The 23350-nt window shown below is 38.2% G+C and overlaps 1 protein-coding gene and 1 long non-coding RNA gene across 3 annotated transcripts in view; both read left to right on the forward strand.

The window, feature by feature from the left end:
- Positions 1-23350, forward strand: part of gabrb2b (gamma-aminobutyric acid type A receptor subunit beta2b) — a 107143-nt gene that overhangs the window by 34868 nt on the left and 48925 nt on the right. The window contains exons 1-3 of one of the 2 annotated variants that reach the window (XM_079355053.1): positions 14484-14747; positions 14896-14993; positions 15632-15699. In XM_079355053.1, the coding sequence (XP_079211179.1) occupies positions 14665-14747; positions 14896-14993; positions 15632-15699 (249 nt within the window). In that variant the 5' untranslated portion in view covers positions 14484-14664. Of the gene's footprint in view, positions 1-14483; positions 14748-14895; positions 14994-15631; positions 15700-23350 lie in introns of those variants that run through there. The other variant, XM_079355054.1, reaches the window with a different exon arrangement.
- On the forward strand, positions 15706-17515 carry LOC306831132. Its single transcript, XR_013780058.1, has 2 exons — positions 15706-17057; positions 17091-17515. It is a non-coding gene; the product is annotated as an uncharacterized lncRNA (long non-coding RNA).

Consider the following 23350-nt stretch of genomic DNA (forward strand, 5'->3'; position numbering starts at 1 on the left):
AGGGAGAAGTACAAGAAATCTTGCATAAAGACAATACTCATAAATAAATTGCCACTATACGGAGGGACCTCTTGAATTCAGAATAATTTGTAAATTATATATTTTTCACTATCAACTCGGAAGCTTCTGTAACCAGTATGTATTTGGCCCCTGCAAAGACAAAAAAAATGTTACTCCAGATAAAGCAGGCTGAACTGTGATTCATATATTGGTTTGGGTGGTTGAGTGGAGTAGGTGGTAGATGCATTTAGTGCAACTACAAACTCACAATATCCATAGATGAGGAGCAAGGCGACTTAACCGTATACAGCCAAAATCAGCTGTTTCAACCAGACTGGCACAAGACAATTTCTATTGCAGAAAGAGAATTAAATAGATTGCTAAACTTTAGCTTGTGCAGAAACTGGTTTTGTGCAAACCTCCAACTGTTCAGTTTAGTCACAGAGAGAAAATAAGATTGTTAACCTTGTTGGGACTAGTTTCAATGTTGGGTGGAAAGTTGCACCAGTGGCCATTTCAGTTCTGGTACTTTAGTGGGAAAAAAAGTGGTTAAGCAGAAAAGCAAGCACTTCACTATCAGTTGATCCGTCCAAGCTGAATATGACTTGTGCCCTGAACATATAAGTAACTTTAGCCCATGTTGACACTAAAAGATAGATACATATATATTGTGACATATAAGTAAGGAAAACCAATCAAAGAGCTGATGTTTTCTGATGTTCCATTGCCAACGCACGTCTTCATTGCATTACATTTTCATTGATCAGTGAACTAGAATATGTGTTTTCGGCACATCATGATTTTTTCATTATAAGTGGTATCATAGTCATGTTATCAATAATTTATTCCCAAGCAGAAGAAAAATATAGGATATTCTTCTGACAGCATTAGAATGTGGGGAATGATTACGCAACATAATCCTTCAACTCTGTTCTCTTTGTAGTCCAAAGAGAAGTTATATAATCATCTCAAAACATGATTAAAATCATATGCAAACAACAATGGATCAGTTTCAGGTCAAGTGAACCCAGCGTTAGTCCGTTCAGAGGAGATTAGACATAACTGTAACAGATCTGCTAAAAGCATTCCTCTTTGGATGCACTAAAAAACTTGGGTTAGGGTTGCTAGATTTAGCTGTATAGTCAAAGTTAAAGGTCGACATTACTAAAGAATTTCAAGTTCACATAAAGTAAAACTTCTTTTCCAAATGTAATACACAAGAGTAAAAGCATTTCCTTAGAGACACGTCAGTGATGCAACATCTGTTGGTTGGTTTGGTCGGTTGTTCTGAGATGTATGCACGCACACCAGAAGTACTGTGGGATCCAGCCAAAGATCTTTTGATACGCTCTCAGTCTGCAGTAAAACCTCCCATCCAAAAGTTGCAGGAAAAGAGGAAAAACAAGTTGTAGCAGTTGTAGGTGCAGAATTGGCAGGCGTTAATTTATGAAATAACATAAGAGGAATATCTGTAGAAATAGTAAGAGTGGTAGATGTAGATTTAGCCAGAGCGAGGTAACGACAATTTCTGTGGGGTGGGGTGTCTGTTAAGATTCACTTTTAACTGATACGTTAACAATTTGCTGTTTCAGTTTCCCTTTTGGCACGCTGGTTGACAGAATAATGTGACCCTGATGCTGTAATCAACTTGATCTTATCAACCGAGGTCAGCTCATTTACACACTGCCCACGAAGGGCTTCTGACCTGATTCACTTTGCTGGCACTAGATGAGCCTATGGATGATCCATGATGACTTACTCTGTGCTGGTGCTTAGCATGCTATGCAATGGTTTCTAGCATCACAAGTAAGCAAGGGACCACATGTGCTGCACAGTGCGCGCGCACACACACACACACACACAAATCGGACACACACACTTACTCACACAACATAGACAAGGACCATTACTCTTAATCCACCTCTATAGCTGGTCGCTGTAAGTGTCATGCACTCGACACACCCACACAACCATTCTTAATCTCTCCTTTTTAGGCCTGTGATTTATAACAAAATCTGTTTCTTGGACAATATTAGCATAATTCAGCAACATCGCAACAGTGTACTGACTTCATACTTAACTTTAGGCTGTGTACTTAATGCTGAGAAGGTCTGCAGACATTTCATATTATTTAAGTTGAAGATGATAATATTGGACCAAAACCAGATTCGGTTTCTGCACTTAACATATCGTTCTTGCATTAACAGGTTTTTGGCTACCTGTTTTTCTCACTCGATCAGCATTGATTTTACTTTTCCTACAAATACAAGCTTACAGGCTGGTTAATTGTTTAACTGCCGGATTGATATAATAGCATGCTAAGTAGCTAGATGTGTCTCCTAAATGGCCAAATAACAGACAGAATGACTGATTTAGGGCTTGATTCTCAAAAAGTAAAAGCCTGCCTTTCTGACTTAAACACCATCTCCCTAATAACGAGGGTGATCTGTCAGTCGCTGAGCCAACATCCACAGTTTGTGCTGCAGAGAAGCAGATGGTCAGACACGCTAAATTTAGAGATACATAAATGCAGATCATAGAATAAAACAGATACTCTAATCCTAAAAGTCAAGAGATTATTGTCAACTCAGGTGAATCCTTTGGCATGTTTAATTGACATGATGCCATACTTCTAAATCACTTTCTCCATTCTAAATGGCCCAAGTTACACTTTTTTTTTTTTTTTTTTTAAATCAGTCATTGGTTTTTATTGGGGTTTTTTTTCCATGTTAAGTAAAGAGTGTTAACGGACTGAAGGCTAATATACCTTGTCATTGCCAATGAATATTGTCACAATTGAACAATTCATTGGACAGAAAGTCTGAATTGAGATGAAAAGGGCGGAGTGATTGTGATGGATTGCAATTATGAATGGCCCATTCCCTGAGAACAATAAAACCACATATGCCAGGATAGCAATTCAATTATGTCAATTTCAGAAGTACAATTACTTTGGGAAGATAAAGGGACACACTTCAAAACCCGACGTGTTTTGATGACGGAAAAAGCGGCTCCAGTCGGAGTTTGTTAATTAGTTCATTATTCCACAAAATAGGATTTAATTATACATGTCATGATATGTACTCTGGATTCGAGTCGTTTTAACGTGAAGCTGGGTGCCAAGTAAGCAGATTATTGTAAGAAACTTTTCAAAAACTCGCTGACCTTTTTGAAGGAAAAAGAACTCTCAGATGGCAGAACCAGAGTGGGGTTGTTTTATAAGCTGTTTGCTCAGTGCTAGTCATCCATTTTTTTTTTCTGTGGAAAACAGACTGAGAGTGACATACATAAAAGCATGCTGTGAGGAAGAGAAGAATTCTGCAAAAACAGATGACAGGGACAGAAAGGAAAAAGAAAGAAAGATCTCTCCCGTTTCAACGTTCTCAATGCCGTACTGTACATGTTTTCAGCACCACGGACAGTTCCGACATCCACTTTATTTTTATCACATTGAAGCACTCCCCACAATGACAATTCAAAGTCACAGCTGACAAACTCTTAGCACACAGTGGCTCTCACACACTACAACACTTCATTGCTTGTTGTTACCCAAAAAAGTGTATTGTTTAAAGTCATTTCTGGCCACACCACAGTGCTTCTATAAATACATGATTTCTCCCACGTGAGATAGACCCACTGTACTTCATGAGCCTCACCATGTGGTATCTATGGTAACCACTTACAGTAGGAGAAACTCTGCCTGTGTGCTGGAATGTGTGTGTGCTTGTGTCTTTGTGTGTCTGTGTATTGGTAGAGTGTTTAGAACTTAATGTGCTCATAAGAATAGAAAGGTGAGAAATAACTGGTCTTTGCTTCTGGTGATGTAAAGACCATGATTTAGGTTGCAGTGTAGGGTAAGAATTTAAGCTTTAAGTTAGAATTAATATAAGATAACCACCCTTTGACACATTTTAATATGTATAGTATTTTCTGAGTCTTATTCTTTCTATAGTTATTTATTTTTCATTCTATTTATTTGTTGAATGGTTTACATAAAAAAAAAATAAAGGAACAAAAGCCTGATCGGCAATATACCCTTGGGGTATTCACACATGCATGAAACACCTAAAAATGTCTCAACATTTTCAGGAGGAGTTGCATTTGTGAACACAAACAGGCAACTAGGGTGTGAGAGACCCAAGGAGAGTCCCCTCCAGGTAACGGCTACGAAGGAGGCCTTTCCAGTATTAACAGCCTATGATTGGACCATAGATGGGAATGACTTTAAAACTGTAATAACTCAGTAACTTTAAAGGTATAGAAGCTGAATAAACTGTGTATTTCTTTAACCGCTCCTAATAACTAATAGTGATGTTGTAGTTCAAGGCAGCAGCAAATACCTTTATGAAAGGCAGTTATTGGTTTTCCTGACGGGATTCACACTCGGCCCAGACCAAGCAATCAAAGTGAGGCAGAGTAGAGGTTTCAAGGTCAAGTAGTACATAGGAGCAACAAACTAGGATATTAAAATAATTCCTAAAAAAGCCAACTACATAGCCGAGATCCCCACGCTCTCGCAACAGTTTCACAACCACTGCCTGTCTTGTTGTGAAAAAAAAAGCTGCTATGTATTATTTTCTGCTTGCTAGTATGTTATTTTCCACCCTTTTCCAACCATTTCTAATGCAATAGAAGAGAATACATCCATATGCATGTGGACAGAAACTGTCATCACATCGTCAGACGTTGCCTTGTCCAGCATTTGGGATGTATTGTTGACATTGCATTGTATCTTCCATCACATCTGTTTTTTCAACCATGTGAGGATCACGTGTAAGAGAGCAGCCCAGGAAGATTCCAGGGTCATGTTTCAAAAGGTTTTCACGAGTCCAATTCTTATGAGTTAACTCCGTCTGCGTTAATAAGCGGTAAAAAGTTTTCTAGCTTGACCCAGTCATTCCTTTTTGGAAAATGTTTATCTAAAAATAACAAATAAATTAAAGAAATTGACAAGAAAGTAAGTGCAATTCAATTAAATGTAGCTTCCTCAGACAAGAAAATAAATGTTTTCCATTTATTCTTAAAATGAGAGAATCTCCAATATTTTTTAATCAAAAATTAGATAATGTTGCTTGGTCAGATCATCAGTTTATGCAGTGTTTAAATGTCTATACCTGAAATTAGGGTTGTTTTTTTTTTTTTGAGAAATGTTATTGTAAATAAAAATAGATAAATCTTATGCTGTATATGTGGTGAATTTCTATTTATGTAAATGGCCTATATTGGACATGGTACGTGTATTGTGTCTGGGATTGGATGATCATAGAGGATGTGTATTTCAGTACTTATTCATCAGTAACCTCATGGTTTGACACCCATATAAGACTAGATGGCTTCAAAACTTTGTAACCACGCTTGGATAAACTGTCCTCATTATGAAACCCCCTGGATAAACATCCACAGCAAAAGATGCATAGTTCTTTAAACATCTCTACTCCTTAGACATGATGTGCTGCACCACCTCCAGTAAATTTGACGTCAGGGGGGGAAAAAAAAAAATTCACTGCAGTTTCCATGGAGACCAAACCATATCATTGTAGGATAAAATAAATGTTGATTTTGAGAAAAACAGTTGCTCCTTGCTGCCTCAGTTGACCTTTTGCCTGACTGAAGACAAGAGCTTGACAATGAACTGTGCTGGACAGCTGCCAACAGCCTGCAGCTCACAAAAAAGACGGAAAAGAAGCAGAAACACTAAAGTCAATTTAATAAACTTGGTTGCCTCAAGGTTTTTTTTGTGTTAATGTAAATGTATTCATATAAATGGTGTCTACATGCACAGTACATAAGAACGCAAAAACATAAACACAGGTACTATACCAACAAACACGAAAGGAAAAAAGATTTATATATTGTTTTCCATTGGAAGACAATTTGACAGGAAAACTTTATTTTCTTACTGCCTCTACTGACCTGTAAACTTAGTTGAATATGAACAATAGAGGAAAGTTCCATGTGTACTAAAGTCTTTTAACTGCCCCCAGTGAAATAGAAGTTTTACAAACTTTGCAGTAGTTCACAACAACTTATATCTCTTAGGTTTGGATTTGGCTTTTCTATTCTAAGGTTAAGCATTGAACACGACTGCTGCATCCAGGCTCAGCCAAGGCTATTATAACGAAGACTACATAACAGACTAACGCAAACATTTTTAATGTTTACACATTATTTTCAAAACATTGAGCAAAATAAATAAATACTGGGCAGCACAACATTTTGAAAGTCAAGAGAAGGCAAACTCTCAAACAAAACAAGTAACTTGTCAAAAGAAAAGAAAAGGAAAAAAAGTCATTCTATTACTGCCAGCAACAGCAACAGAACACACTATCTCTTTTCAAACTGACAAACTATTAAACACTCATATTAAGCACTCATATTGAAACAGTTATTGAAGAAGCCCGCTACACAAGGAATAATTCACAACAAAAATACTCAGGCTAAAGCCAAACAACCAACCTAAAAGCTCATGGGAATGACAAATGTAATGTACATTCAGAAAACAAAAAAAAAAAAAAAAAAAAAAACTATCATCAACATGATAAACTTCCAATAAGTGCACAAGAGACGACATAAATCCTTTCAGATAAACACTTTTTCTTGTTTCATCTGTTAAAACACAAATAGTTGTCTTATTTTCTTTTATGTTCCATCCCACTCACTCAGGTCCTTAAATGCTTTCCTTTTAAACGTCCCTTATGTGACCCACACAAGCACCGGGGAGAGAGCTTTCTGCTTCTATGCTCCCAAACAGTGGAACTCAATGCCTCTGGACATCAGAACAGAAAGCTCTCTGTGTGTTTTTAAACGTATACTAAAGATCCAACTTTTTTAATCTGGCTTTTAATGAATAGGGATTTTTACTGCATTTATTTTTTATGTTATTTAACTTTATTATGTTATTTTTTTTATTTTTCATTGTGTTTTATTTTTTACCCATTTTATATATATGTATATACTTTTTTTTTTTTTTTACCTAATTTTATTTAATGTCAATAAAAATAATTGACATTCTTTTTGTTCTAATCTGTACTCTGTCTTTTCTTTTGTGAAGCACTTTGGGCTGCATGTTTTATGTATGAAAGGTGATATATAAATAAAGCTGAGTTGAGTTGAGTTGAGTTGTGCATATCTGTTCCTCCTTCAGCAGGTATAAGAATAGAAAGTTAGTATTCAGTCCCCATGGTTACCACTTGTAGTTATGGAAAAAAAAGAATCAATGTCAAGTCGAAGTCATCAAGCTTGCAGCGGTAGTACTGTATTCTGCCAGTTCTGTGGTGCTGTCTGCAAAATGAATTGATCTGATTGCCTGACCTTGTTGATCGAAGAGTTATGGTTTATTCACTAGAATAATTAAAATACTTTGTTAACTTTAAAGCTACTGCAAGGAACATTATTTTACTCAATCTTGGCCATCCCTGTTGACAAAGCAGAGCCTGTGGTTTGATCGTGTCCTGTGGAAAGGGAAGGGAAGGGAAGGAAAATATTAACTTACTTCATGTTAACAGTAAGTATATAATATATTGTGAATCTTGGCTCTGGATTTCTTTAAAGGAAGGCGTTGTGGCTGCAATGAGCTGTCAATAACCTTGTCTGACACCTACATTAATGACAGGCATTTAAATTAAGCACATAATTTAGAAAAGATCAGTCCAATTCCTGATGGTCTGGTTTGCTTTTTTAGGCCATCAACAGACATCAGCATTCATTTTGGTAAGTTTCATAACCAGTTAAAAATTTCTCACAGGAGCATTAAGTGAGAAATATCTCAACTAAGTCTTCTGAATTTGTCTTCTGAACCACTAAATAAAGTCACAGTTAAAACTGCTCATTGGAATTGTACTCAGTGAGAGAAAACACCAAATTAAAAAAGGGCAGGCTGTTTGTTTTATTCACATTGAGAACAAGTAGTTAAACAGCTGAAAAGGAAATTCCATTTTAAATGTCATTGAGGTTGAAATGTTCTCTCTGGAACAAATGAAGAGATTGGTGAGGAAATCCCAATGAAAACTTGTTTCCTATTGCATATTTAAAACTACTAAAAGATGCATAATGTAGGTGCTTTGAGGGCTTATTCTGAAGGTAAAAAAATAGTCTTTTAGAAAAAGTACATACAAATGGATCTCAGTTTGTGCATTTTACATTGATGTGCAGTATTCTGTAGGATTGTTTAGATATACTAAAGAGGGTCATTAGGCCTACTGATGATAATTTTATAATAAGGTTTGTTTCTAAAGGCCAAGAAATGTTGTTTACCTGACCAGTGTCGGCTACTTTGCTTCTGCAGCCTTCCCTGAGAAAAAGTGTGATGTGATATATGAGATCCCTTGCCGGACCTGCAATAAAACATACATAGGAGAGACAGGCCGACAGATTAGCACACGAAAGAAGGAACATCAGAAAGAATGTGAAAAGGAAACATCTGGAACGCTCACACGTGTAAAAATAATGAAAGCAATGCAGGAGAATCTGAATTCAGACAGTTCAGACCACTGCAAGAGGGAAAACCACCTAATGGACTGGGATGCGGCCAAGGTCATAAGGACGGAAAGCAACAAGTTCCACCGGTGGATCAAAGAGGTGGTGGAAATTAGGAAACGGGCACCAAGGACTGTAAATCGGGATGAAGGAGCATACCAACTTTCCCACACCTGGGACACAGTCCTGCAGAACCGCTCCCAGCTGTCTAACAAACCATCAGACAGCAGGGGGCACCCCCCCTGGCCCAGGACGGTGGACAAAATTTCATGGCCTTTAGAAACAGACCTTATTGTAAAAGGTTGTTTAGATAGCTGTTATGCGACCTGAAATGGCATCAAGGCCAGGGCTCGACCCGACACAGAGGCTCTTGGCTTTTGTAATCTCCATATGGCAGGGTACATTGGTGACACCAGCTCCAAATACCACATTATCATTCTGTGCTACTGCCTAAATCACTTTTAATGCCAAGACACCAAAAGAGGGACTTTGCCAGAGCTCCTCAAGTAATCCTCCTTTCCTTCCGTCCTTCCTCCTCTACCTACTTCCTTCCAATGGCTCCAACTGTGGCTAAAGCTGACACTCACCCTGGACTCCTGTCAGCAGTTTTGGCAATGATAACCAACGTCTGTCACAGGCATAGTGAAGAACTCGATGTGTGAAGGTAGGCAAGGAATGGGCCAATGATCTACTGTTTTGGTTGGTGGATGGACAGAGAAGGACACAGCAACCTTGAATAGGTAGCAGGTGGTGCCTTCTCTGGTGGTTGGAGGGTAATGAGGCATGACGGTTGGCTGGTTGGCTGATAGGTTCCGTTCGTCCTGCTTATCTACACTTCAGAGGTTGAAACCACTGGCATGACACATTGCCTGACGGGTGAAAATCATGGCCAACAGTGGCTTTCACATGGTGCCAAGGTTTGGTTTTAGTGGAAAACTTACAATCCTGGAGTCATTAATGGGACTTTTTAAGCAATGTTAACTGGCTTTTTTTTGCCTTCATTTAGGATGTAATGATTAATAATAATGTCCATTTCTCAAAAAGAAGCTAACCATCATGCCACAAAACTGTCCTGACTAAATAACCTCAGCTAATTCATCTACGGTCTTTGAGCTAATTAAGATGCTAATTTGACTAGCTTCCCAAAGTTTATTTATGAGCAACTGAGGCCAGGTCCACACACTGTACATGAGCTAGCTTACTATTGCTATCTCTAAAATATCATGATCTGAGAAATGATGTTGTCTAGCTTGCCTCATCACCTAATTAGTCTACTTGGTTCTTGTTACCAACTTCTATATTATGACAGACCAGGCTGGATGTAATCAATAATTAATGTCATAAAAGTTAAAAAAAAAAAATCAAAAAAAATCAGTCTAGCTTATGTAAAGTTACTGTCTTGGTCAAAGCCAGAGAATCTTTACATGTGCCCTGTACAGTAGCAGATGATGAACACTGCCATTTATAACAATTATTTCCTCACAGTAACTATGAGTAAATTCTACTGGAATTTTCCAACTAATTGTGAGATAAAAAATCTGAGCCTGTCCTTAATGACTGTACGTCTAAGTGTTTGGTTAGGTGCACCTTTCTATAAAAAAAAAAAAAAAAAATGATTTTGAATCATTATCCTTTCAGTTATAATTACACTCTACTTTACAAGTGTCAGTTATTTTTTTGTTTCTAAATTTCTTTTGTGAGCCATTGACCTAAATGCTAACCCTCTCAACAATTACAAGGACATTGTTTAAATGTGCCTTCCACAGGCCTCTAATAGAGCTATCCTGCTGAGTTAAGGAGCTCCAATCAGCAGTGTCAATGCTGTAATTGTGGTACATATAAAAGAGAAATACAGAGAGGTGTTTAATTACAGAAAAAGGCAGAATGCAATTTTCATCTCAGGCTGACAAATTGGATTTGAGGATTCTATAAATGTTGTGTTGTGTTAACTATTGAAGCCCATATTTCATCTGATGACCAAGTTTAAACGCACATCTGTCAGTTCAGTTTAATCTTAATATTTTGGTAAAAACATACACACATTACAAACGTGAATTGACATATTAAGTGCACTAAAACAGATTCATTACAGTAACTGGGTGAAATGATGCCACTGCTTTGTTGGCTATGTGCCGTGGCATATTGCCACTCCATCTCAGTGGTGCTGGATTGATATCAAATAGTAAATCCATGGGAGGTGTTACCTGCTGAGAACAGACCAGGTGCAAACTCTGCAGTAAGACCACAAGCTGTAGAGGTTTATTAAGCACTGTGGAGTAATTCACCCACTTCCTTTACTGCAATCAAACCCAAAATGTGTAAATAAATCAAAAGACAAAGACAAGCCTCTAATATTTTTGCTACTATTTGGTGATGTTTTAGAATGCGTTAGAATGATGTAATTGAGGAATTATACTAAATGAGACATGTGGTGGGCAGAGATTTGAAAAGTGGGCATGCCGTTTAACATGGATAAACTCCACATAATAAGACGAATGTTGTATTGAAATGGTCTTTTTTTATAAACAAATAATGATTGACACACAACCTCCTCACAATGTCTCAAAATCCCTAAATATTTTCAAATTGAACAAGCTCAAGTGATATTTAACCATTATTGAATAAGTAATTTTAATTTGAGGGCATTAGATCTCATGAGCATGCGCGTTAACTTGTTTCACTAACAATGTGTGACATCCCGACTCATATGCTTGCTACACAATGGACTTAATATTTTGGCAGAAAAAGCTTATCCAGATAATTTGAACTGTGAATAAATGTATGTGAAAGTGTGTGGGACTAAAACCTTTGGGATATACCCAACAACCCACTGAGTGTGTGACATTGTTTGAGGTTTTCTCATCGTGTTTGTAGTTATTTATTGCAAAAGTCAATGTCATGGCAGATGATGGACTGAGATGTGTTATCTGTGTGCTCAGGCAGAGAGTCCTTATTCTCTCTCTCTCTCTGTCTCTCACACTCACAATTTCCATCATCTTGCCAAGATTCCGGCAAACAAACCCCTGTTTACAGACATGAAACAACACAAATGCCTCTTTTTTTTATTTTATTTTTTACACATGGGACATGCTTTTCATTTTTTATTCAGCACAGGACAACCGTAACATTACACTGGCCGAAATGCATGCTACCTTATTGAGGGGCTCAAAAAAGTTCACTTTATTGAAGACATCTAATTTATTATATGTATATGAATGGGCAGAGAGAGAGTGAGAGAGAGAGAGAGAGAGAGAGAGAGAGAGAGAGAGAGATAAAGCCCAAGCCCTCTTTGGTAAGTTAGACAATTTACTAAATCAGGCATTAAAAACAGCATAGCAGGTCAACATATTTGCTTGCCAGTTTCTGAGGGATGTGAGCATCCACCCACTGACTTTGAAGGGTTACAATACAAGTTTCTTCGTGATTTATACTCACATTATTGTGATTGGTGAGGCATTTTATGGATCCACCATCTGTTTGCCCTCCGATAAATATTAATGAGCTATGAAAGGCATGCTAAAAGAGATCAGGAAATTGCTTTTCATGAAAGTCACTAAAATCTTAGCATGCATGAAAAAAAAGACACAATTGGGCTTGGTTCTGACAGTGTGTTTGTGTGTGTGTGTGTGTGTGTGGGGGGGGGGGGTCAATTACATAACTGATCTGATATAAAACATGGTGGCAGGCCCATTAGGAAAAGTAGTGGCGATTGCTGTGAGTGCTGTCCATGGTGCTGATCCTTCGGCACACAAGCAATTTCTTGGTAACACATAACAAAGTTCTGAATGTTCTGATAAGTGGGTCACCATATAGCAGCATCCTGGTAGCATATTGAGCACTTACTGTTTGGTTTAGTAGGGTAATTAAGTTAAAATACATTTCCATTATGTTGTCTAAATAATGTAAACCAATGCTTCTTTTATCATATTTGTTCTTATCTAGTTACCAGAAAGATCAACACAAATAACATTTAAAAAAAACTATGCAATGTTGTTCCCCCTTGACCTGAAGGGGGCATTGTAAAAGACTTTTACAGTCGAATTTAATGCAATTTATGTCAGATATATATATATATATATATACAAACAGTAGTTTCTCAATGGCAAGAAAATGACCTTATTTGCATGGGGAGACAACACAAATACACAAAAAGCTGAATCATTTTTGCAGCTACAGGTGCAGGAAATTTATTACAATACACTCTGTCCAGGGGTGGAGATTCCTGTATGGGCTAAACTATCCTTCTGTTCTTATGTTTAATATTTATTGCATTCATTTTAAGATTCCAACTTGATTTGGTTTTTTTGGCATGGGTACAAAGTCAATCAAAATGCGACAATAAAGCTGGAAAGTTAAGATTTGTTTTACCCAACAACTTTATATCAACATCCTAATAGATATATCAATATATATATATATATATATCAATATCAATATATATATATATATATATATATATATATATATATATATATATATATATATATACTGTATATATATATATATATATATATATATATATAATTATTATTTTTTTCATTTTAACTGAATTACCCCTAAGGACTTTATTGACAGTATTTATGTTGTTTCCCCATGCAAATAAGGTAATTTTCTTGCCATTTAGAAACTACTGTTTCTATATGTATATATATATATATATATATATATATATATATATATATATATATATATATATATATATATATCACCTGACATAACTTGCGTTAAATTCGACTGTGAAAGTATTTTACAACGCCCCCTTCAGGTCAAGGGGGAACAACATTGCATAGTTTCTTTCTTTGATTGATAAACGAAATCGATTCTAGTGTAATGCAGAAATCAAAGATGAAACAGAAATCGTTTCCGATGTGTGCTTTTACGTCGCAGTACATTTATCTTCCTGCTCGGATCACTTCTGCCCCCCTTCCTCTCTCTGGCAGGGCAGGGGAGCCGCTGCAGGACTCCTACACAGGGCTTACTGCTCTAGCATCCGCCTCTGATCCCACCGTATCCATGACGTTTCGTGTCCGAGTTTAAACGGTGAGTGGCGCACATCCTGCTCACCAGTGCGTGGAGCCACAAGCGTGCATGTTTGCAAGAGATGCCTCTGACTTCAATAGGCTTCAGTGCATACTGCTCTGCTCCATGCATCCGACTTTCAACCCCGAGGCTCTCGCACTGGCACCGCGCCTCTCAAAGTATTAAGCCGCACTTCTAGCTGTCGTCAGAGGCCCGAATACAAGGAGATCGATGCGAGTGTTAAAGCAGGGATGCATTTAGAGCATGCACGGAACCCCCGTTTTGTGTGAAGACAAAGCGATGAGGGAAGCACATTCAGCACCATGGACAGCGGAGGGAGGGAGTGACTGATGGAAGCACCTTGAACAAGAAAAAAAACTAATAGTTGTTTTTCCACTTGTATCATATCATACCCTTTTGAAAACTGTAAAATAAATAATTAATTTAAAAAAAAAAAACTCTGAATAAAGTTGCCAGCCTCAGTCTGACAGAACTAATCCACTCTTCAATTTACAAGAATAGGCCAATCTATGCATTGCGTGCAAGTTCACGCCTTTGCAATGAAGGTCTTATGTCTCAGATCACTCTCATTTTTTGTTTGTTGCAAAAATACACCATAAAGATTCAGAAACAATATTTCGTATGACCAAAAATAGATGTTTAAAAATGGAAATTGGATGCAAAGTGTTCATTGGGTTACTTATTTTCTTGAACATACTTTAACTAGTACCCTTTAGCTGTGCAGTCTAAATATCAGCCGGAACTCCCCTGCGGTTCTGAAGAAATAGGAGGGTTAGGTTAAATGCTAGGGAACCACTCTATAAATTGGGAAAAGAGCGAATGAAAAGAGACAACCCCACCCACATAACTCTCCCCCGTGGATTCAAAACACCATATTTCCCATTATCGCTTATAAAACAGCCACGGTGGGTTATTTAAAAGAGGGATACCCCAGCATGCCCCATAGGAACTTGGAGTCTTAGTTCTCCTTTAAATTCCTCCGTGTCTGGGTACTACCTCTGCCACTAACAGCAGCGGTAGCAGCAGCGCCGCTTCTTGATGTTGTGGTTGCTAGTACGCATGCGCCCGGCATTGGAATTACTGCACTGGCGAGAATAAGTTGGACCTCGTCTCTCTTCACTAAAAGAAAAAAAAACACGTAAAATAAGTATGGCAGTTTTTAAAACAAGAAGAATAGTGTGTTTTTGCGTGTGGCTGTTTCCTCTCGTAGTGACCGTGGTGAGCGCCCAAAGGTAAGTGAAAGGGTCGGAGGATGCTCCACTCATTTTATACTAAGTGTGTAACAGACGCCGTGGAAAATACTTGATGCACTTTATGCTTCAAGAATGTCTCGTTTTTCATTGTGCTGTGCACCCTTTTCTGTCTTTTTTTCTTCCATAGTACCAGAGCCAATGATCCAAGCAATATGTCCGTGGTTAAAGATACGGTGGATAGAGTGTTAAAAGGTTATGATATACGACTGAGGCCAGATTTCGGAGGTAAATGAACTCGTGTTGCCACCAACTCTGTTCGAATTTGAGCCTTGACAGCCGTGTAGTGACTACAGTGTTTCTGTCGCCTATAAAAACCACCGAAAACTCAACGAGGTTTGCTTCGGAAAGTAAAGTGCCACAATCTATGTGGCTGATGTGAAACAGTGGAGGCAAAATGTGCTCAAACATTTCAGGTTGCCGACAAAAAATGCGAGAACTCACGAGTTAAGAGGCTATTGGATGTATGTGGATGTTAACGTCCACGACATCGTTTATTTAAATGAAAAATGAACATGCTTCTGGAAAAAAAAAAAAGTGTCTGTTTACTCCCAAGACACGTCTGTTCGAATTTGACAAACAGTTGATAGCTTTTCCAGCATCTTACTGTTCAAGTGATCACTTCAAGGAAAGCATGTTTGGATATGTCAAGAGCGTCATGATTTAATGTCAACAACTTTTCGGGGAATTACCAGCACTTTCACCACAGCTCAGCGAATCTAATCCCACCCGAAATGAACACTAAACTATTACCCGGCTGACAACTGCTAAATTCTCAAATCTGTGTTCCCATCACGCAAACATTATGAACCGTTTCTCGTATGTCAATGAGTCATTGATGCACGTGATGTTTTCGTCTGTCCCAGGTCCACCGGTTGGAGTGGGAATGAATATTGACATAGCAAGCATAGACATGGTATCAGAAGTCAATATGGTAAGTAGGCCATTATTACTTTTTCTTCTACTTACCCTTCTGTGCTATTAACGCTTCTATTTATAACGCTGACGGGGGAAATACCCCTCCTAACCACCGGGGAACCCCCTCTGAATGTAGGTCCGTGTGCATGTGTTCCCTCCTATCACTTGCATCGACTTACTGTATGTGCTTCGAAAGCTCAAAAGTAACGATTGATGACATGATTTGAGCCTCCTTAGAGGTTTTGATATAGACTGACATTTATGGATGGTTATGGCTGTATAGTTTGTAAAGCAGACACACAAGCAGCCTCTCTCACGTCACCATATCAAGGATATAAGGACTAAAAGTTCCTTCAAATCACAATTTTTACTTACAGGTGAAGCAGTATTCACTCAACTCACAACCCTGGCAATATATCACGCTAACATAATGTATTTTTGTTGAAATGTTTAACGTTGTTTGCAGTGGCTTTATTAGAAAGTGTGTCAGTAGAAGAAGTTGAGGGCTGTCTATGTGAGAAGTATAGATTAAGTTTTGCTTCATCCAAGTGCACCTCCTAGTGATGAGATATTAAAACTGCAAGACAGTGTCAAATGAAACACAAGGCTGTTTTTTATCATCATAGAAGGTCACTCTTGACACTTATAATGCAGTTGACAAGGTGAGCAAAAATTGATATTTATGGTAATATGCATGAGATTTTGATAGGTCCATTGCCACATGATTTTTCTTTCTCTCTGTGTTTGACCTCTACTGTGAGAGTAAGCTGATTATTCATTTGCATCTTCTTTCTACACTCTTGTCCTGATGTTGCGCTTGTAACTTCCGTGTTACTAGCCGTTTTCTTCGTCATGTTGTGATGTCGAGGAATGATTACATGCTGGAATATTTTTGGCAGCAGCTCCCAAAGGCAGTTTCTCATGTTGTTATCTCTGTGCTCCTGGAGACTATGTTGATGTCTAGGACAGAGATTAGATCATAGACAATGTTCTTTTTGCATGTTTTATACACAGAAGACCTGCACAACCATACTCCCATACATGTTCACACACACACACGTTCACAGAGCAAGTCTACAAGGGCTTCCAGAGTGGCCTTGAATCCTTAATTCAAGGCATGTTTTCCCAGAGTAACAGATGCAAGATGCCATGCATTGTTTTTTTTTCTTGCATTTGTGTTTGTGTGCTTGCAAGTTTAGTACAGATTGGATTGTTGACATCGGATGTTTTGGGTTTTTTTTCCACAGGAATCAAGAACTATATTGTTATGTAAGCATGGCTATTTGAATCTGCATCTCAATCAAATAATGCAGAAGACGTTCTCATCAAATCCATACACCGTTTCTCCATAAAATCAATAGGGATTTTTAATACGTTAGAGGATAATACTGTTATGCTCAACAACAGATACATGATGACATCTGGGTATTTGTACTTTTTAGATAGCATAGAATAGAGTGAAAAGAGAATTAAAAAAAATAAAATGTCAGTAACACCAGCTATGGCGTTACAAGTGTTTGATATTTTGCAGCCTGTCTCACTCCAAAGTCATCACAAATGGATTGCAATGGCCCTAGGCTTCAAATTATGGGACTGTAGGTACCCCAGTGGGATTTTTTTTTTTTAACGCTTTCCTCTAGCTCATTGTGTTGTTTCAGAATCGATGCCAGGTGTTGCAGTATATCTGCTTGTGGTGACAGAAAAGAGTGATGGGTGGATGATTAGTGGGTTAGAACTTTCCAAAACATTCATGTGTGATCACCAGGGCTTAGTTGCAAGCACACACCTAGGCACACGATGCCAAATCAAAAAAAAAAAAAAAAAAATCCCCCTCTCCAAACATACAAAAACCAGTGATGCACCGCTTCTTTGATCACTCCACTCCTTTGTCAGGTTTGGCCCACCAAACAGCCTCTGATGTGAAAGGGGAGTCATTACCACCATTAGATTCTCATGAAAAGGAGAGGCCACATGTGTGCGTAATGGGTTTTTTTCGGCATCTTTGATCCGCTCCCCTTCCTGTAAATGTAACCACTTTTCAGGATAGCAGCTGGCATAGAAGGACTTTCCTTTTTCTACCATTTCCTCTCCCCCATCTGGCTCTGTGTCTGCCACTTATTTTGGGGCAGGGAGCGAGAGAACCACCCTGGGTACTTTCTTTTAGAGAAGAGATAAGAAACAGGGTTGAGGATAATGGAGAGATGTCACTGAGAGAGATGTATCCAACAGTGTCCCATTAGCCATTAAGGCAGAGCGGGACATCCGTGCTTTGGTGTGTATGAACAATATATTCCTCTATCCACCAACCGCTGCTCTCTGTTGAGGGCTGCGCATTAAAAGCCGAGACATGGACTCATGATAACATGGTGTATTATTTGATTTTTTTCCAGAGGGGCCATTAAAATAAAGAACTGCAGAGAGGGTTGTCTTAAACCATCTGTTTTAGCACTTTGTTACCAATGTCACAAAGTAGAAACCCATTTAGAAACAACACAGGCCTCTAGCACACTCCAGATGAGTCACCAGACTAAACATGCAAGCCTTAAAGTGTGAGTGGCCCAGAGGACATGGAGTCCTCTTCTGTGTGTTGTCACGTAAGTGGTTCTGATGTCCAAATGCACTTCCTGGACCCAAGTATTTTACAGTGATTTACTCCAGAAAAAAACATTTCCTTTTCTTCATTAAAGTTACAAGAAAATGAAGAAACTGATTACTGCTTAAGTTCTCTAAAGATAAAAGCACCCGACACTGTTTTTACTGAGTCATATAGCATGCATGAAACTACATTACATGTCACTTAGGCCCGGAGCCAGACATGTGATGAGGAGGATGTGTCTGGTGTTCATTACATACCCATGAAAGGTCACTTGTTCTTTGGGTGTCAGAGCCAAAGTCCTGAGCCTTCTAGGGTGAAAATGTATAGGATATGATTGTGCAACACCTTGGGGTCAACTTTTTCACCTCTGTGGCTGTGACAGAGAGAGAGAGACAGCAAGGGGGTGAGGGGTGAGAGATGTGACATTAACACGTTACCATGTGGAGAGTCAGAAGCAGGGCTTGGCGTTGGAGGGAAGGTCATGTACCTCGTGCTGCTCAGGGTTTATTCTGTATGACTCAGAGGTGGACATATATAGTGGCACATGCAATGAATGGAATATCATTGGCATGGTAGACATTCAACTGCAGGCCAGGTTGCTTTGCAGAGCTTCATGCATGCACTTATGGAAGGAAAACCAGACCTCTTCATGCTTGTAGACACATCTTTCATTCTTCCTGTTTCATTCTCAAAGCAATTCTCACTCTTTGTACCTTCTCTAGTGCCATTTAAGTCTGAGTATCTGCTTTTTGTTGAGCGTCTAAGCACTTGAATCCTAATCCAACAGTTTTCACAAGGGAAGAAATACCCCAGTCTGAGGATGAACTCAAGTTTTTATTCCCCTCCAAAAGGCAGAAATACCATTATTGATGCTCATAAAGGTCAAGAGGAGCTTATTGATTGTTGGAGAGGGAGCCACCCCCCCACAAATTTTAGAACGCATTTATTTCCTCTTCCTCAAAGAAGATATCTGAAACAGGAGGTCTGCTATAAATGCAAAGATAACCCACTGAAATGTCTACCATATATCAAACACTTGATGCATTCTAATGGATGTTGGCAGAATGGCTAGAGATTGTATTCGGCATACGATAATAAAGGAAAGAAAGATCGCAGCAGCACTTATGTGGTATTGAGTTCTATCTCATCCGGACTTAAGAGCTTTAAAATGATATTAGGCCTGCATCTTAATCTATTCTACAGCAGTCTTCCATATTGTATAGCTGATGTGTGCGGAATCATAAATTGGTGAGCAGCCAAATAATTAGTCAATCTGATTTTAATATATTTCATGGCATGAATTTGACAGTTAACTTCAAGTATATAATGATTAGGGAACATCAACCTAATCAGCCCATCGTAAGTTAATGATACTTATCAAAAGATAAATGATAAAGTGGAATTATTCTTTAAAGTGAATGAATAGGACATCATTTTATATTTGTAAAAAGAGACGGTGTCGTTCCAAACACACTTTACCCAGCAGGATTTCACAGGAAAACATCGAACAAGGTTGGATTACTGGAGGCTTGTCAAGCTCCCAATTGATCTCCAAACTGGCTTCATGACGGTTGAATGGATACTAAGGCAAGTGTAGAGGCAAGTGCAATGCAAGTGTGAAGATTCGCAAATTGCAACACAATCAGAATGTGCTGGGAAATAAATAAAACGTGAAGTGTGAGGCGCAATTAAAATGTGTGAATTCATGAAGGCACTGTAAAACTATTTAAAAACCGTCCTATGCGATCTCTTTGAAAACTCATAACAAGCTAATGAGCAAATGGCCCGAGTCTCCCTCTGAAATCGTGGGTAATAAAGTTTTAAATGTAGTGGACGAGTACAGCTCAATGAATAAGTGTAATAAAGCAAGAGCAGAGTTTTCTTCAGTTTGGATTCTGCAGACAAAATGAAGCCACACCAGTCTCGATTTGTCTTTAATGGGTAGGTGCAGCACTTAAAACTACTCTTTTAAAAGTTAAACTTTATGAAGTCCTTAAAAGATTCTGGCAGTGTCTTCTTCTTATCAGCAGTCTAAAATAAGCATCCTATAGCATAGTAAATCCTTAAAAAAGGATGTAATGTTTAACATACTTGAAATGTCAATTTTATAAAGATGTATTTTTTAAACAAATGATAAGCCTGCTGAGAAGTTTAATTTAAACACCTTAATCCTTACTGATAAAAGGAATTAGATATCAGTTAAAAAGATCATCAAAAAGACCTTCATGTAAATATGCACATTCATGAATCCTAATCCTTCACTTACTGGGGCCTAAACTCAACCTAAAGGTCTAGGAAGCATCTGGTATTGAAAGTGCTGGAGAGTTTATAATGTAGTGGGGCTGCTATGTTATTGATTCATTTGCACTGCTTGGGATAGATGATTGATCGGTCAGACTTAAGAGACAGCTGAGACTGAACCTCAATCTTTGTTACCAAGACAACATCATTGGAAATTTGGTCTGAATATGATGTGAAATACAGACACCACTCAACTCATGTTGCATTGTACTAAAGAAGTGACCTTGCTGCATAATGTCAACTTATATCATATGGCAAGTTGAGATGGAACAGAAGAAAACAATAGACAACTGAGATATTATTAACATGGAAGGCATTCAAAAATCCCAATTGGATTAAATGCCTTGTTATCCATATCCTTCCTGTTTAGCTGTCATGAGAATGTTAAACATCAGGTAGCATTCAGTTAAGAGCTGCACCAGAACATTGTCACGATCTCGGAGGCGGAGCAGGATAAAAGTAATTTTAGTAATCTGAATGCTGTGATGAAAGAGAATTAATCATCCATGCAAAGGCATGAATACTGATTACTTTCACCATGTGTTTTTTTATCCACTTGGGGATAACAGTACAATACTATAACAAAGGTTTCACCTGTAAACACCTAAACAATTGATTGCACTATCTGTACAAATTAAAACTCGTTACCTAATTACTCAGCCATTATCAACGTTTGCATTCATGCTGTGTGCTATTTATGGCCACCCTATGAATGTAAACTTATAAGGTGCTTCTCTTTTAATCCTGTTCTGTGCAGTCAATCCTTTGAGAGATATTTGCATTGGACCTAAACCAAAGGAGTTCAATTTATATTTGAGGAAAGTGAGAGTGTGGGGGCAGTTTTCTCTGTTTGTTTTTAGAGCCATGCCCTTTCATACGGAATGACATGTGCCCTATGTCAAAGAAAATGTGCTTATTGACCTATCAGTGTCTGTTGTATAAAGAGAAATAATGAATTTAAGTCTTATTCCTTCTTACCTTGTCATTGATTCCAGCAACTTATTCTCTTTATTAACAATGTGAGTATTACGAGTTGACACACGCATTTGGACCTCTGACCTTTGGACCTTCCATAAAGGCATTCTACCAAAAGTGTAGAATGATTATATTCAATGAAATACAGTAGTTACATATCTGACCTCATCAATCTTCAAAACAATATAATTCATTTATGAAGACCACAACCAAGCCTGGGCAATATGACTATAAAGGTGATCAGTTATCGGTAATTATCACATAAGTGTCCAATCATTATCTTTTTTTAATTTGCAGGCTGATCATTATTGTTATCTTTTTATTGCCTAGGCCTCACTACACGAAATATCAGATCCCAGACCACACTCACTAATTCACTGACATGTTATTTATTTATTTGCTTGTGATTTGTGGCACTGCGAGAAACGTTTTCACCTTTATACTTATCTTTTTTCACAAAGCCATATCATTCACATTTAAAAAGCCTGGCACCAACCTGCTACACTTATTGATCAGTCTTTAAAAAAAAGACAAATCAATGAAGCATACAAAGAAGCTGTGTGTAGAAATTACATAAGAATAAAAGAAAGACAGTAATCCTATACAGGAATAAGTCACAAGGGATGTCGGAGGAGTGGATGAATTGTATGAGCGGAGTGCTGAAACAACTCATGCACCACCCTACATTATTCATGCTGTGAGGTTTAAATGTGTAAGCCTCCCTGTAGAGTTTTTCACATCAACAACCAATAAAGTAAATGTAAAGGATGAAGGTGCACGCCTTGATAATGTTCATGTCGGTTGAATTAGAAAGCCGACCTCACACTGTACATTATGATGAAGGCATTCACAGTAATCTAAACAAATAAATCATCGAAATCTGAAAGTAATCACATTACTTTCTGGAAAAAAAAATGGCACTCGATGGTTTGATCATTTTTACAGTAAAAAAACACAGAAAGTCATTCCAGGATCTCCCTTTGGTCAGCAACGTTTCCTGCGCTGTGCTGCTCATCAGTATTGTGTGTCTGTAGGACAGCAGCCTTCAAATCTCAGGTCTCAATGAAAAGACAAGTGATGGTAACATATGACTCCGTAGAGAGAGTTGTCCAGAAGTTTGTGGTATCACTTTGCTGTTTTGCACAATTCTGCTATGTTTCCCACTGTCATAGCTGTTGTTAGCCATGATCGTGGCTTGTACTCTGGCTCAACAAACACCTTCCGCTCACAGAAGCTTTCTTTTTCAACAAAACGTAATGGTAACATATCTCCAGTCACAGTTATTATGTCATTACGGGTTTTAGGACATACGGCTAATCGTCTCTCAGTTAGGTAAACCTAGCAACAATCCCCAAAAATGGTCTGTGAAATCCTGGAGGGACAGCTTTACATAGGAGACATCTGCTGGTTAAAATGTGTCCCTTTTGAGGACATCTGGTCCATCTATGGCATTATGTTTCAATCCAAAAAGGAAATTAGTTCATCAACAAATGCAGTATTTCCTCCTGTTTTTTTCTGTAACTGATATTGTTCAAATTACTTTCCCTTTAAGAAAAACAAAATGCATCTGCCAAACTGTAAAAGTTGCTCTTTAAAGGAGTGATTAAAATAAACTAACAATTGGGTCAAAGTGCCAAAGACAGGTTAGAGGGTATCACATGGGGGGGGTATAATAAAGGCCAGAACAGTAATGTCTATGAAAACAGCAGAGGGTAACTGTGAGCTAACCCCAAATATAAACAGAGGCTAATTATATTTGGTTGTGCGGATAACTAAATGAGGTGTGCGAAACAAA

Source organism: Symphodus melops (genome assembly GCF_947650265.1).
Source record: "Symphodus melops genome assembly, chromosome: 11".
Lineage (NCBI taxonomy): Eukaryota > Metazoa > Chordata > Actinopteri > Labriformes > Labridae > Symphodus > Symphodus melops.